At 39.0% G+C, this 16,202-nt stretch overlaps 1 protein-coding gene across 6 annotated transcripts in view; it reads left to right on the top strand.

The window, feature by feature from the left end:
• UTRN (utrophin) overlaps positions 1 to 16,202 on the top strand; it is a 576,172-nt gene that overhangs the window by 229,924 nt on the left and 330,046 nt on the right. For all 6 annotated transcript variants that reach the window (XM_039528635.1, XM_039528634.1, XM_039528636.1 and 3 more), the window contains 6 exons: positions 677 to 852; positions 2,233 to 2,368; positions 4,375 to 4,524; positions 5,650 to 5,734; positions 11,813 to 12,027; positions 13,278 to 13,395. In XM_039528635.1, coding sequence (XP_039384569.1) covers positions 677 to 852; positions 2,233 to 2,368; positions 4,375 to 4,524; positions 5,650 to 5,734; positions 11,813 to 12,027; positions 13,278 to 13,395 — 880 coding nt within the window. The remainder of the gene's footprint in view (positions 1 to 676; positions 853 to 2,232; positions 2,369 to 4,374; positions 4,525 to 5,649; positions 5,735 to 11,812; positions 12,028 to 13,277; positions 13,396 to 16,202) is intronic.

Below are 16,202 nucleotides of genomic sequence, written 5' to 3'. Positions count from 1 at the left end.
TTTAGAAATCCAAATGTTAAATAGCTGTTTTTTACAGGAGAAATTTATGATCCACTGAGTATTGCTTGTATTTTATTCTTGTTTTTAGTGCTATTGGGAGTTTTCTTTTAGGGCATTTCCTTTCTCTTCCTTGAATCATCATCAGTTTTGTTCTAGTTGCAAAGAGATCTATACTAATAATGTAAGCTTAAGTTGCCTGGATTTTTTGTGATATCTGCAGATCATGGCAGCATTGCCAAAATTATCCTAGCTAAAGTGTTGTAAGGTTACAACTACAGTGTGCACACAAGTTCGGAGAAGAACTGGTGAAAAGGTCACAATCTGTGGGCAATCTTAAAAAAAAAAATAATAAAAAATGTAGCACTTAAACATCAGGCATGAATGTAGATGCTAATGCTAGCCATTTAAAAGCCAGTTCCTTTATATTCAGTTGTAGTCAATAGCCAATTGTGCATCAGTCTTTTTAAAATTATATTTATTTGTAAGTTGGCCTAGACTTAATAACAAGCATTTAATCATTCTTTTAAAGCTGCAGATTGTTGATGCAAAGTAGTTTAAAATGCTCTTTTTGGTAAAATAATATGCAGCCAGGATGCATTCTCAATGTTATAAGCCATAAATCAAAGTCAGTTTAGGTCAGTAATAAAATTCTGCGTGGTTTTCATACTTGTGACAGGAACTTGAAGAAGGAGTCAGCAGTCATCAGACCAGCTTTTCAACACTGAACAGAACTGGGGAAGGAATCATACAGAAACTCTCCACTACAGATGGGAGCTTCCTGCAGGAAAAACTGGCGGGGTTAAATAAACGCTGGAAAGCAATTACTGCTGAGATCATGGATAGACAAAAGAGGTAATAAGTTAATCAGAAATTTGGGTGTCTGAGCAGATATGATGGGGAGAATCTCATTTAGAAGACTCCAGAGGAGGTATAGGTTTCTATTGCACACTATTCATTAGGCTGAATTTTCCTGACATTTAGACCCCGTTTTCAAACTGCCTCATAGAACCACTTTCTCATAAAAGCATCAGCAATTGACTACTCAGATTGCTGTTAACACGAACAAACACAAGCCCACCTCTTCCCCCTCCCTGCAGTTTTCTCTGTTTAAAATGGCTTCACTGCAAAATCAGATTATTTGGAGGGACCACTGCTACATTCAGTTCAACCTCACCCAGAGGAATTAGCTGTAAGTACATTTCTGCTGATCTTTACATTGCATTAACCTGAACATATTGTCTGAAATCCAAAAATGAAGTAATAGAGGACACAAAAAGAAAATATATTGTTTGTAAGAGTTGAAAGCTTCATACACAATCGTTTGTTTATCTGAATGGACAGTTTATAAATAAGATCAGAATCCGTTTTGAAGGAGAGAATATAATCAGAGAATATAAAGATCAGAATCCATTTATTACTGTAAATTTTTTGTAAAAGATCAAAGTTCAAGGGCAGTCTGAGATAAATGTGCACATTTTCAGTATTTCTATGTGGGATATGAAATCCCCATGTGTCATTAATTTTAGTGGAAATTGTGAAGCTAAATCCCCATAATACTATTTTTGTGTTTTCTGAAACAAATCTAATTTTAAGTCTTCGCTGCTGCATATAGAAAATAAATAAAATCTTCTTGATTATTTTATTAGGCAAAACCTGAGTAAGTTTTCATGTGCTACAAAAAATTGTCCTTCCCAATGTTTGCATGTTTAGAGGCTCTCCTGAATATTTTCACAAACAATGGACTTTTAGTGGCTTATAGCAATTAGGCCCTAGTAATTTCTGAAACTTGGCTTTCTGATGTCTTGGTTCATGTGAACTTCTTAAATTAATATTTTATACAGATTTTTGGAAAAACCTATTTGGAGATTTTTAAAGTAAAGTTTAAGCCATAGTTATTTGAATGTGATTTGCTTTTTTATGGTTGAGGAAAGAATCCTTTGATCAGCAAAACCAACTCTTTTGGTAACTGTCATTAGTGTAAAACAGAGAGCTGCATGTCATATTGGAGGTAGTCTGGGAATAGTACATACTGTTAGCAGCTACGGCAACATATCTCACACCTCAACAGGCTTTAGTATTTGAACGTGAAATTTTGCAAACATTAGATTTGCTGCAAGTGTTTTTCTCAATAAATATGTATTTTCCACTTTAATCAAGTTGTCTCCATTTGATCATGTATATTGATTTGCTTCATTTTGGTCTGTTATCTGCTGTCGGATTTGTGTTTTTTAGACTGAAAGGAGAGAATCAGCAACTAATGGACTACAGGAAGAAGCTGGATGAGTTTAGTTGCTGGTTGGAAAATGTAGAAAATTCCCTGGAAATGAGACCTACATTCAACCATGAAGAAAACCTGCAAGAATTAAAGGCAAGATAGATTAAAATGTGTATGAGTGCATGTGTGTCTTTCACTAATTCTGAATCTGCCATGTCCAAATGTGGGACAAATATCCAAAAATGAGGAGAGGCACAAGAAAAATAATATTGCATAAAGTGACATGGGATTAATTACCAAAATAAGGGACAGCTTTTACTGAGGGCCAGTTGAGAGTTGCGTATGAGGTAGGAGAAGGTGCCATTGGATGCAGTAAGTCAGCACACACTTATGTGTGTTTTTGTTACATTCTCAGTTCAAAAACAGCTGGCACTTCAGAAAAAGAATTTGTGGCACATGAAATGTAGTAAGGGCAATTGCAGAACATCATATATCTTCATGCGACTAAACAGACTGAATACCATAAAAATTATAACAAAGGCGTGAAATTATAATTTGTTTAAAGTGATGTTTTTACTTGTCAAAGTGAGTTGTATTAACATTTTTGAGATTGAAATGTAGGAAGTTATAATTAATATCACAATGCATTTGATTACTATAAAGTTATCCAATGTGTGTCAATGTTTTATTGCACTTTAAGGAAGATAAGCAAGTAAATAATCAATTAAAATACTTGTAAATAATGACACCTGTGTCCTGTTACTGGGAAGCTGAATATTTCTTTAATAGTCCTTTAGTCAGCATGGAATACTTTTGGTTGTGTTTTAAATTTTATCAGTGTTAAACATTGATAACATAATACTGTTGTATCTGTGAGCATGATAATAAGAAAATGCTATCAGGACCTGAATAGAACGGAACAGATCAGTCTGTCTGGCAATGCTACTTGGTTGAAATTTCAACTAATAGTCCCAAATAGAATACAAAAATCAAACTTCCTTCAAATCTGTTTAAATGAAGTAAATTGATTAAAATTACATCAATTATTAATTCAAGTGCAGTTTATTGTATAGTGCCCAACCAGCAGTTATCAAAGCTAATCTTATCATTTCCTGATCATTATATTCTCCCTGCTCACACTTGGAGCCAGAACCCGGCTAGGAAAGTATTACTAATGATTATTATAGGCACTCAGATATTCTGATGAGGGGCGTCAATATATAAAAATGTGGATGGATAAATGGTTGCATACGTGTTCTCCTTGTTGTTAACAATGTAATTATTTATCTAGTTGCGTTAGGTGCTTTACAGACAAATAGACAACCTGGTCCCTGTTGTGCAGTGCTTACAGTTTAAGGCCCTGAATACACACAGTTTTCCCCATGTATAATCCCATTGACGTCAGTTGAGGACTACACACAGGACAAACTTTTTGCTGGATGTAACATTAACACAGGCAAGAGTGCATAATGGGGGAAGATTCAGGGGTCAAAATAAGATATGAGGTTTTTTAAAAGGTAACTTTAAAATTTCCTCTTAACCTCTATTTCCCCCTCTCCCCGCCGTGTCTGCTTGTATGGAGCTTGTTGCAGGATTGCGGCCTTAGTTTTTAAAGACTTGAAAACTGGTACAGACTGTAGTTTTAACTGAGGTGGGGAGACAGATAATCAGTGCTTTATAATTTAAATATATTGGCCACACCAAAAGGTAACCAAACCAAAGTATGCATATAGCAGTTGAGTAGCTTTCATGAGTAATGTATAAAAGCAGATCCCTTTGCTATTCTCTTTTAGTTTCAGTTCCTCAGATTTTTGTGTTTTACGCAGGAAGAAAATAAACTTTGATAATCAAGTAAAGCTTTTAAATACTCTGAATGTTTTCTGTTGTTTGGGATGTTGTTAGTAGAGCCCTGCAAATCTGCGGATATCTGTAGACCATGTTTGTGGATTGTAGATTGGATGCGGATACAAATATCCACGCAGGGCTTTAGTTACTAGATCTCTAGTTTACATGCTGTTTGATTTGGTTAATTTTTCCTAATCAACTCTCCAAATGTCACATTCTTCAGTTAACTAAACATTTATTTGCATGTGTGTGGGCGCGCGTGCATTCACACGCACAGCCATCTTCAAACTAAAGTTCTCTCTTGCTCCCTGTAGGTCTTAACTGAGGAAATGGAAGTACAAGGAGAAAAACTGAAATGGTTGAACAGAACTGAATCTGAGGTACTTTCAGATAAAATCGTTGGTTTTCAGGAAAAAGAGAGAATTTCTGACACCTTAAGGACTATCAATATGAAGTGGAACAAGGTGTGTATTTTCTCCATATTAATTATGTATAGTCAGCATGACTACTAGTTTATTAGATAGAGATCTGTCCTCCTTTCCATACATGTGTGACTCCCACTAATGCTTTTGGAAGCTGTCCATGCACATCAAGGGAAGGCTAGACTCCAAAGTGTAGAGCGTAAGTACTGTTCCATGTCTAAGTGCTAAGCTCATGTAAAAATTGTTCAATCAGTATGAATTCTCCTTTGGCTTAGATCTTTCTGGTTGAACTTGTTTTCCTTCAAAGCGCTAGAATGAGACAGTTTTTTTTTTTAAACAAGCTGTAAAGCATCAATTAGAAATTGACATTTCAAAAGATATTTTTAATAAGAAATTGAATGTTTGCAATTATCATAGCAAATATTAAATAAAACCCCATGTAACTTGAGTTTGGAAGTGTGGTGGGTCATGTCTTACCTGGATTCTCTTTCCTTTTAGATAGTAGGAATTAGAAATTCTAATGAAATGTGACCTCTTTGGCTTGATGACCTGATGAAGATAAGAGAATACCAGAGACTGGAGTAGTGTGATTGAGGTTATGTGTGAAGATTGATGGGACAGTTTGATTGTGGGTCAGGAATCTGAATATTTGCTAAGGGGAAGAGGGATTTGGTAGCTGTGGGGAGGAAAAAAGATGCCTGTATCTCTCTCACTGCCTCCTCAAGCCAAGTAACCCTCTTCCTTTCCTTTCCCCAAAATAATAGTGTAACTAAATTTGATTGTCTCTAGTAGTCGGATAATTTTTATATATTTTTTAAAAACCTCACCTCATATTTTGGTACACCTTGTGTGCCTCTGCTAATATCTCAGCTAGTAGGGAATGCATCACAGCTTGGGTACTTGGGCAGAAAAGATTGTCCGACCTGTGTCTAAATGCTGTTCTGTTTGACGCAAACTTAACTCAGGCGTGCACACGTATATAAAACACTACGCTGTATATAGATAGAAATAAAACTCTTATCTGAGCACAGGGTGACATTGCTTGCGGTTATTAAATTATAGGTGTTTATAGCACTTTGTTTGCTGTCTGAAGAAATCTTCATTTCTTTGTAGCTGTTAAAAAGCAAACAGCCTTATGTTTTTTTGCCCTTCCATGCTGTGCTATAGTTGTTCAAAGAGGTACCTGACAGAGTGAGAGAACTCGAGGCATATGTTCAGCAGCTCCATCTTGTGACAAAGGCAAAGCCTTCTGGTGAGTGATGATCAGAAAACATTTTATAGTCATGTCTAATTCAATTGAGTTTAATCCTGTTTGCAGTAAAAAAAAAAAAAAAAAAAAAAATTGTACTAACTTGGGTGAAGTGGAGATTATAATATGAAGATTTTGCATCCTTATATTTAGGACTGATTTTATATTATTTGCAACACTGGAACACTTAATTGGGGAAAAGGACAAGTTACAGTTTTTTGTTATTGCTTGAGAATTGAATATTGATGAATAAAACCATTTGTTCTTTATTATTTGTATTACCATAGTGCTTAGGCACCCCAATCATAGACCAGAAAACCAGGTGCTGTACAACCACAGAACAAATACAGTCCCTGCCTGAAAGAGATTACAATCTGAAATTAAGTAAATGGATTCATAATGTTTTTCAAAATTCCTCACCCAGGAAAATTTAAATGTAGCAAATAATTCTGTGTTTTAATCTCAGCCTGTCAAGGGTCTGTATTGACTTGAGTTGAAATCAAGACTGTTAAGTGAACAATGGTTCATATTTTTTATTACTGGAAGGCAAATGTCCATGATTTGAACTCCTGCTTGATTAATTTATCTGTGCAGTTGTAATTTGTGGTGTTTTTGGAAGGTGATCTGGTGATGCGTTGAAATGTGTGTTTGTTTTAAAATATACACATCCCAAGCCATCTGACTTTAAGATTGGGAGCTCTCAGTGTAACCAGGTTTGAGTGTTGAAGGAAGGGATAAGGACCAGACTAGAAGTGTTATTGTTCCTGCTCCATCCAACCAGACATCAGGCTAAGCTGTGAATTGCTAAATCTGTGTAAGGCCTCAAGCTGTAGCTTAAGTTGTTTGTGTCTGAGGTGAGCTCTGTGTTGAGAATTTTAAAGATCTTGTGGTTTTCCATCAATAGTATTAGTTTTGGACCTAGTCATAATGGAAGAAATACTTCAGATCTTCTTTGAGTGCTGGTATGTATGTGTATTCCACTGTGGGTAGACATGGGTCAGGAACCAGAGAATTTTGAAATCAGTGTCTGTTGGTCCACATGTGCACCCTGGCTCATCTGGTGCCTCTGTCTGAAGAGACAAAGGGCAGGGTAGACTGACAGCCTCTGCTGTTCCTTCTCACTGCTGCGTGGTCTGGGTTGGTTACTAGGCTATGCCCAGAACTCGGGCTTCAAAACTTGTGCTTCCTGCCCACGATCCTTCTCGGTCAGTGACGACCTCCAATGCTCCTTGTACACCTTGAGGAAACCCACATTGCAGCAAGGTGGGAAGGGTGGGAACTTTGCCTCCTGATGGAAAAGGCCATGAGGCCCAATATGACCACGGCTAGGGAACTCCCAACCCCACTTCCTATGCATCAGCCAGGCTAAGCAAAGTGTGCCAAATCAGGAGCGAGGGAGTGTGCTTCCACAGAGCCTTTGGTAGGGTCTTGTTGAGAGAAGAGGGAACATTCTCATAAACTTGAGACTAAATCTTCCTTCAAATCCACTTAGAAGAAGTTGGATCCAATCTTGCCTAAACTGAGTATTAGCTCAGCCCAAGAGAACTTAGAACATACTAAGTCTCAGAGGCTTGCTAAGAGAGCTCACAAGGCCTTCACTGGCAGTGGATCACAGTCTGGTGGTACTGGTGTCTCCAGTACCTCCCAAGCACAAACTCAAGATCCTCCAGCACTGATGAAGACCGATCGCTGAGAGCATTTGTCACCCATAGTACCATCTGCAATGGTTGTGGCACAGACTTTCTTTACTGCGGCTCCAGTGGTTCAGACAGACAGGAATCCTCTCACTCTGGGAAGAGCTGAGGCCTACTCTATTCCTGAGGATATCTTTGCTCTCCCAGACCCAGAGTCTCCCACTTCTTTGGATCCCCTCCCTTTTGAGAGAGGTTACAACTCCACCACAGAAGCTGGCCTTTGGAAGGAGTTTGTCTCCCATTCCATTTCTGGGCTACTATTTCCCTCCAGCAGCACCATGGGCACTGCTTTTGGAACTGGAATCGATTTTTTTTTTCTTCATTGGGAGTTTCTGAACTGCCCAATGAACCTATATGTCGTCATCCTCCAACCCAGTCAGAAGACCCTGGGCCAACTTGTGACCTACCTTCACCTTACCATCTACGTCAGAATTGTTGACCACCCTGACCCCCATTTGATCCATCCTTTTGGCCATACTGGGGTCCATCGGACCAGTGCCATCTTGTTGGTCTGGTCTGCTAGGGAGTCAACTCTTCCCTCCCCTTTGAAGGGACAACTGGAGCGGCCCCTGAACCCTACTGAGGAGGAGGAGTATGCGCCAGATCCAGTGTTTCCATCAGATCTGATGAGATTGCCATCTTAAGTGCCAGACATGGTGGCGACTTTTTTTCCATCTTCCCCCTGACGACTATAATCAATTCCAGGAGCTGCAGATTCCTGTTGAGGAGGTTCAGGATCCTTAACCCAAGCTCGTGGACATGCTCCGGTACAATAGCCCTCCCAGTTAATGAAGCCATCCTGGAACCAGCTTGGGTGGTCTAGAATATCCAAGCTACCTGAATCCCCATCCCTAAAGGGGCAGAAAAACGGTATTATATCCTTGTCAAAGAGACAGAATTCCTGTTCTCTTCACCCTACTCCTAGTTCTTCAGCCACTGCAGAGCGATCTAGGCAACAACCCTGATCTACCCCAACTTATTGGGAAGGAAGGTCTTTTCTTCTTCTAGCCTCTGGTTCAGGATAGCCAGTTACCAAGCACTACAGGGTAAGTTGAATTGTTGAAAATTTGTGGATTTTACTGACAGTCTCCCATAGCAGGACAGAGCTGTTTCAGGCTATGAACTTTATCATAGACTAGATCAGGGGTGGCCAACCTGAGAAGGAGCCAGAATTTACCAATGTACATTGTCAAAGAGCCACAGTAATATGTCAGCAGCCCTCCATCTGCTCCCCAGTGCCTGTCTGCAGCCCCCACCGATCAGCTCCTACTCTCCCCTGCCCCTGAAATCAGCTGTTTCACGTGCGCAGGAGACTATGTGGGGGGAGGAGCGAGGGCATGGCAGGCGAAGGGGAAAGGGCCTTGGGGGAAGAGGTGGAGTGGGGGCAGGGCTTGGGGCAGAGCAGGGGGTCGAGAAGTGAGAACCCCCAAGCACATTGGAAAGTTAGCATCTATATCTCCAGCCCCGGAATCAGCGCCTAGGTAAAGAGCTGCATATTAAGAAGCTACAGATTGGCCACCCCTGGTCTAGATCATAACTAAGGCTACGATTTTGTCATGGGTATTTTTATTAAAAGTCAAGGACAGGACACAGGCAGTAAACAATAAATCACAGATTTGTTGAAGATGGAGTCCAAGCCCCGCTGCCCCGGATTGAATTATTGGCATTTTCAAGAAGTCACAGAGATCTTGTAAAATTGCAGAATCCGTGGTTTCCATGACTGATTCATAGCCTCAATAATAACCAGCCACAGAGTGCCTGTCAAGACCGCTCCCCCTCCCCCCCACAACTTATGGTCGCATGCACGTACGTGACACCTTTTGCTAGACTCCACCTTTGTTTCGTCTATAAGCGTGGCTTCAAACTATGTACTTGCCAAACCAACAGTCCATGATCGCCATAGTGACTGTTCCCAGCAAAGTGATGTCATCCTTGTCATGGTGGAAGAATCCCCTCCAGCTATGCATTGACATTCCCTTCCTTGCCTCCACATGGGACAGGACAATCATTAACAACACATCCCTAATAGGAGCGCACATGAACAACAGTGCAGTGCAAGGCACCTGGATGTTTCAAGAGTGCATGAGCTACAAGCAGTTTGAAGGGCTTGCAAAAAAATTTTCCCCCGTTTGTTCAAGGTCACCATCCCTGCATAATGTCAGACAGTATCACAACTGTCTTTTACATCAACAAAAAGTTGAAGCGAGATCCACCCTTCTGTGCACAGAAGCGGTGAGTCTGTGGAACTGGTGTATTGATAATCAGATTGCCCTGTTAGCAGTCCTCCTCCCAGGAAACCAAAATGTGCTAGCGGACTCTCAGCTGACACTTTGTGGTCCAATCATGAATGGGTGCTTCACAGCTCTGTGGTAAACAATATTTTCACTCTGGGGGGGTCCCCCACCAATCTGCCTCCCAAACAAATAGGAAATGCAACTGTTCTAGAAGAACCCTGGGTTGCCACTCACAGGACAGTGCTCTACATCTTCCATGGTCAGATCATATGAACTATGCCTTCCCTCCACTACAGCGTCAAATTTTGTGCAAGATTTGGCAGGACAGGGCATGAGTTATTCTTATTGCCCTCAACTGGCCCAGACAGTTTTGGTTCCCAAACATTCCTATGCATGTCATCTCAGGCACTAATCATTATTCCTGTTTCCCAATCTCCTTACTCAGTGGAATGGCAAGATCAGGCAACCCAACTTGTGTCCACTACATTTCAGAGCCTGAATGAGCATCGTCCTTAGAGTAATTGTGCACTGAAGCTGTACAGAACATCCTTTCTAATAGTAGGAAGGATTCCACTAGCAGATTCTGGAAGGACCAAATCAGAACCCCTCCGTCTATTTTAAAAAAAAAAAAAAAGTCTATTCCTCAACGGAACTTGAATCTTGTTCTCTCAGTATGCCCTAAGCCTCCTTTTGAAACATGAGCTTTCTTGCTCCATGTCTCTCCTGTCCATGAAGGTCTCGTTCCTCGTAGTAATCACCTGAGCCAGGAGGGTTGGTGATCAGGGTGTGTTGATGGCCAATCCTGCCATAAGGATGAGGTTTCATTATGTTTGCCCTCTAAATTCAACCCCAGAGTAGTCTGAGTTTCATCTGAACCAGTCTATCCATTTACATGTATTCTTCCCGAAACTTCATGCATCCTTAGAAGAAAGGAGGCTCCATTCCCTCAACATTGGGCGAGCCCTAGCCTTTTATCAGCAGAGAATGAAAAGAATCAGGAAATTCCCTAAACTTTTTGTCACCATAGTGGAAAGTGTCGGGGTCAGACTGTATCCTCTCAAGCAATCTCAGAATGGATCTCTGGACATATTTTTCTCTATCAGTTTTTTAATCTTCCTCCTCCTCCTCCTCATGGGATAAGAGCTCATTCCACAAGAATTTAAGCAACATTTATGGCGTGGATTCAAGAAGTGCCTCTACTTGATACTTGTAAGACAGCTCTGTGAAGCTCAGTCTTTGTTAGACGCTATGCCTTGGTACGAGGCTCATCTGCTGATGCATCTTTTGGAACAACACTCCTTCATTTGGCTCTGCCATCTGCAACCTCACACCCTCCTTCTGTTCGAGTACTACTTGTCAGTCATCCACAGTGGAATACACCCAGGGACCAGCACTCGAAGTAGAAGAGAAAGTTACCTACCTTATAGTAACTGGAGGTTCTTCAAGATGTGTGGACCATATCTCTATTCCACTACTCACCCTCCTTCCCCACTGCTGCAGATCTTCTGTGATTCATGTTGGAGAAAGAACTTGAGGTGGTTGGTCTACTTGAGTCAGGGTGTATGTGTGGACCAATGTCCTGCTTTCAAAGTTCTCAACTCCAGATGCATGGAGTGCATGCCTACCTACAGAGGAATACAGATAGGGCCTAAACATCTCAAAGAACTTCCAGTTATTATAAGGTAAGTAACTTTTCTCTTTCAGAGAGTGGTTCAGTAGTTCCCTTTCCTACCCAACTGGAAACAAGATCTATATATCCAGGGCATATGCACTTTTCTTTGGACCTGATATTTTTAGTTCAGCAAGTTATTATATATCTAGAAATCATGATTCAAGTTTTATTTTTGCAACGTTTTCTTCTTTGGGAGCCGTTGTTGTTTTCTAATGAATGTGAATCATTGGGTCACTCTTTATTGGCATAAAATCAAGCGCCATGCATTTTGTTTCCTCTGATATGTGCGTGTGCGCGCGCTGTTGTCAAGGTGCTTCAAATATCATTGCTATTCTTTCGCTGTAGACACTGGCATGAATTTGTAGATCTTACAGAAAATGTCATGTTTTTTGTAGTTCTCACCAGTGTCACTTTGGACTTGATATTTTTAAATATTAGGGAAGAATATTTTTTTAAATGCTGACTATATTTATTGTTTCAGCTTATCCTGCTGTCCAAAACGTGGTGCTAGTATCCTCTCCCTTTGAAGCTCCTGTACAGACTCAGCAGGCTTTGGAACTTTCTGCACCTGCTGATCTGGATAAAACTACAACTGAACTAGCTGATTGGCTGGTGTTGATTGACCAGATGCTCAAGTCAAACATAGTCACTGTGGGAAATGCAGAAGAGATCAATCGGACAATTACACGAATGAAAGTATGTCTCACTGGAGAAGCTAATAATCTTGATGTGCCACAACAACTTCAATATTTTTTTTTTCAAATTTCTATATATTCTGTGAGGGAAGAAACAGAGAAAATCATTGTACCTTACTGCAGCTAGTACAGAGTTATTTGAAAATGACTGAGAAATAAGCATCTTTTATCTATATCTATCGATAGATATATAGAGATATAGATGTAGATATCGTAGTTCTAAAATTGTTGTTCTTCTTTCCCCTGTTAAGCCCTTAGTCCTACATCTCCAGGGCCATACTGTTTTTACGCCTAGACCTTTAGATTTGGAGAAAAAGTGCTGTATGTGGAGTGTATATGTGTTAGGGGCATTACCAATATCCTTTGCTGGTATATGCCTTTTGTTGAAAGTCAGTACATCAGCTTTTGGTCAGTTTAGAAAGCTATGCTTTTATCTATGCAATATAAGTGTATTTTAGGCTGTATTATAATGCAAGTTAATTTATTTCCATTTAATTTTAAATTAGAAAAACAATTGTAAATGCTAATGTTAGACATTCACAAATGTTTGTTCCTGATCAGAGTCCATCTGAGGCTGAGCCAGGACTAGGCATAGATGTCTGTGAGTGTCTACATTAGCATTTATGATCATTTTACTTATGTTAATTGTAAATTAATCAACATGAGTTACAGCATGACCAAAAACTGTAGTCTAGGCAAACCCTAAGAAACTGTTTGTATTGTGACTTCTAATGTCAGAATTTTTCAAAGAAGAGTTCAGTGTGTGGTAGATTTAGAGAAGTTTTTTTTTTAACTTCATAGCATTCGTTAAATGTGGGTATAGTAATTAGTCAGCACTTTGCCAAAATCATGTGATACTCACATTTCTGATTGTATCAAACAGGCTGATTTTCTTTTTCCCCTTTAATAATGATTACTGTTTAGTAATAGCCTTGTTAGGTTTTATAGTGAGAAACTAATTTACAAAAGAGAATAAAGAGGCAGCCAAAATATTGTGCAGCACTTCCAATTAATGTGTAGTTCACATAGATTAATCTGCACTTCAGAATCTTCAATAATAGCCAATCAAAATAAAGTAGCATTATGATACCGTGACACCGAAAGTATGTTATACTTGTAAAATAGAGATAACAGCTGTCCACAAGCACAATCGGTCTTAGGTTCATAACTACACATAGTCCAGAAAATGTTTTTATAATGTTAAAATTTGCATTTTCTAATTTAAAAAAAATCTAATATTGATTCTTACAGATAACAAAGGAGGATTTAGAACAGCGCCATCCTCAGCTGGATTCTGTTTTTACTTTGGCTCAAAATTTGAAAAATAAAACTTCCAGTTCAGATGTTAGGACAGTGATCACAGAGAAATGTAAGTTCTCCCTCTTTTTTGCAAGCATAATCAGTTTTCCATTGTACTAAAATAAACTATTATTTTCTTTCCTGGTAAACTATGCACATTTCCCCTATTATAGCAGACTAACTTGTATGCTCTAGGACTTAGCAGTCAGAACAGTCAAGTGACTTTCAGTTTCCCGGTGTTGTTTAAAAACACTCATCACTAATTAAAATGTTGGTGCTTCTTCACTGTCCATTTCTTAAGTATGGGGGGAGGTGGGGCGATATCTTGGGTAGCTCAGTATAGAGTAGCTCATGAAAGGCTTGAGAACTGCTTGCAAAATTTCCTGCTTATTCTGTTCATCCTATTCGGTGGTATAAAAGAAAGAATGTATTGTTTATTTCATTATGAACTGCTCTATTCTCAACACTTCCTAATTGAGGGCAATAAAGACTTTGCTAGTGTTTGTCCCTGTTTGTTGGGTTTGGGGAATAGGAGGAAAAAAAGAAAAAGCCAAGATAATTGAGTTGTGTGTTGAAAGTGGGAAAAAATCTTTGATAGAGATGAAGAGTTGAGGGTTAAATTGAGCATATAATGAGGGTGGGGGAAGTCTTGATCTGTAATACGGAAAGGATATTTCGTATTTGTAATAATAATAATAATATGCCATAAAAACTTCAGAGATAGTGAGTTGGGTTTAGATTTTTAAAGCTATTTAGGCATTGCTGCACTCGGTGTTTCAATGCTTAACTGACTTAAGAGACTAAATCTCATTTTCAAAAGGGAGTTAGGCACTTAGTAACCTAAATCCCATTGGCAGTCCTTCTTGAAAATGAGATTTAGTTGTCTAAGTCAGTTAAGCATTGCACCGATAAGTGCCGCAATGCCTAAATACTTTAAAAAATCTGAGTCCTAGTTTAAATGGATAGCCACTGTAGGTAGTTGTCTCAGGAGTTTTTTTTCGTCCAGCTTTGCAGAGGAGACCTGAATGCTCTGGAGATTCTCCTCTTCAGGTCATTAGCCAGTGCAGAATGTTACACCATTTTCACTCCTATTGTTTTCACTTTTGCTGTTTTAATGAAATCACTGATTTTTCACCAGCATCCGCTGTTGGCTTTTGAACCGAACATTTATTCAGTGTAGTACCATTTTTCTATTTTCTGTTAGGAGTGCTGGAGCTCTTTCTTCATAGCTCTAATTTAGCACTACTGAAGTCATGCCTGAAATCATCCTGAAGCTACTCTCAGGTTGCAGTTGATGACTCTAGTACATTTTATGTATCAATACAATAGCTTTTCTGTTATAAGTCATTGTCAGTATTCTTCAGTGAGAGAGTTGTGAAGCTGAGTGTAGCATTTCTTACTGGCGAAGGCTGAGTAAAGAGGCCCTCATGCAGATAAGAGAACTCTTAAGGCTTAGAATACTTTGAAATCATTTACAGGGGATTGGAATTCATATAAGTGCCATTAAATTAAATATGGCCCTTTTCTTTGCCTTTGTTCAGATGTGGAAAATAAAATGACTTGAGTACCCAAGTGTATTTGATACCCACTTATATCTGTTTAACAGCAAAATAAATATCTCTGGAGCTGATAAATATAAATTAGAATCAAGCATACTTAGTATTATTTATTATCTGTATTGAACACAGGCCATTTTCCACAGATCAGAACAAAGGTGATCGAGGTATTGTAAGGTAAATACAGTAAAGATTGTGAGTTGCTCAGATACTATGGTAGCTGGGGTCTGTAAGTACCTAAAATAGATAGGTAGCATTAGAAATAGAAAGGAAATAAGTACACAAGATTTTTCTGTTTTAAAAAAAACCTGTCCAATGTACATGAGGCACTATTATTATAAGTGAGAATCTTTTCTATAAAAGCCGTACTCAGGATGTGCTCCAGAGTGTGATATATACTAGAACAATGTAATCAATACTATCATAGGTGATGGAAGTAACAGTACTGAAGGAAAACGGCAAGGGACGTAATAGAATTGCCATGTCATTTAGAATTAATGCTGAAACTGCCAAACTTTAAGCAATCTGTTTGGTTGGCTTTGACAGTGGTTTTCTTATCCATACACAGAAAGTTTCTAAATCTGTCCACAGAAGCCCTAATTGATTTTGAAAGAAATTAGATTTTTAAAATAATAAAATATGTCTCATGAAGATAAATAACAGAGACTCATATCATACCATCAGTATAGAAGTGAAACTCTCCATAGATTTCTTTGCAAAATTCTACTTAAAAATTCAGTGGAGCAATATGTTCCTGACTATAGGCTGTATTTACATAACTCGTTGGTAATTATTACTTAAATTGACTTTAAGAGAGTTATTTGTGTGAGCAGGGTGGGCAGGATTTAAATCTATTCAGGAGAGATGTGTGGTCTCATTGTTAAGGCTGCTACCAAGTTCTCTATGAACCTAGAGCCACTTCTGTAACTTAGGCTGGTATAATTGGCTAGTGCTGAACATTGCCTAGCTTTACTCTAAATGCAAAGGAAAATATTTCTTCAAAGTATGATGAAAATTGGTCAAAATTCTAGAGTAATAGGTCATTTTATAATTCCGCAGTCAGAAAATCTTAAATTTCTTAGTTTACCTCTAGTTCTAGTAACAGAATAGTTTGTTACTACCACTTCTAAGGCCTGGTCTACACTAGGACTTTAATTCGAATTTAGCAGCGTTAATTCGAATTAACCGTGCACTCGTCCACACCAGGAAGCCATTTAATTCGACCTAGAGGGCTCTTTAGTTCGAATTCGGTACTCCACCCCGACGAGGGGAGTAGCGCTAAATTCGACATGGCTATGTCGAATTAGGCTAGGTGTGGATG

Source organism: Mauremys reevesii, linkage group 3, assembly GCF_016161935.1.
Source record: "Mauremys reevesii isolate NIE-2019 linkage group 3, ASM1616193v1, whole genome shotgun sequence".
NCBI lineage: Eukaryota > Metazoa > Chordata > Testudines > Geoemydidae > Mauremys > Mauremys reevesii.
Note: the sequence above shows the minus strand (reverse complement) of the source record. Positions and strands in the feature narration are given on the sequence as shown.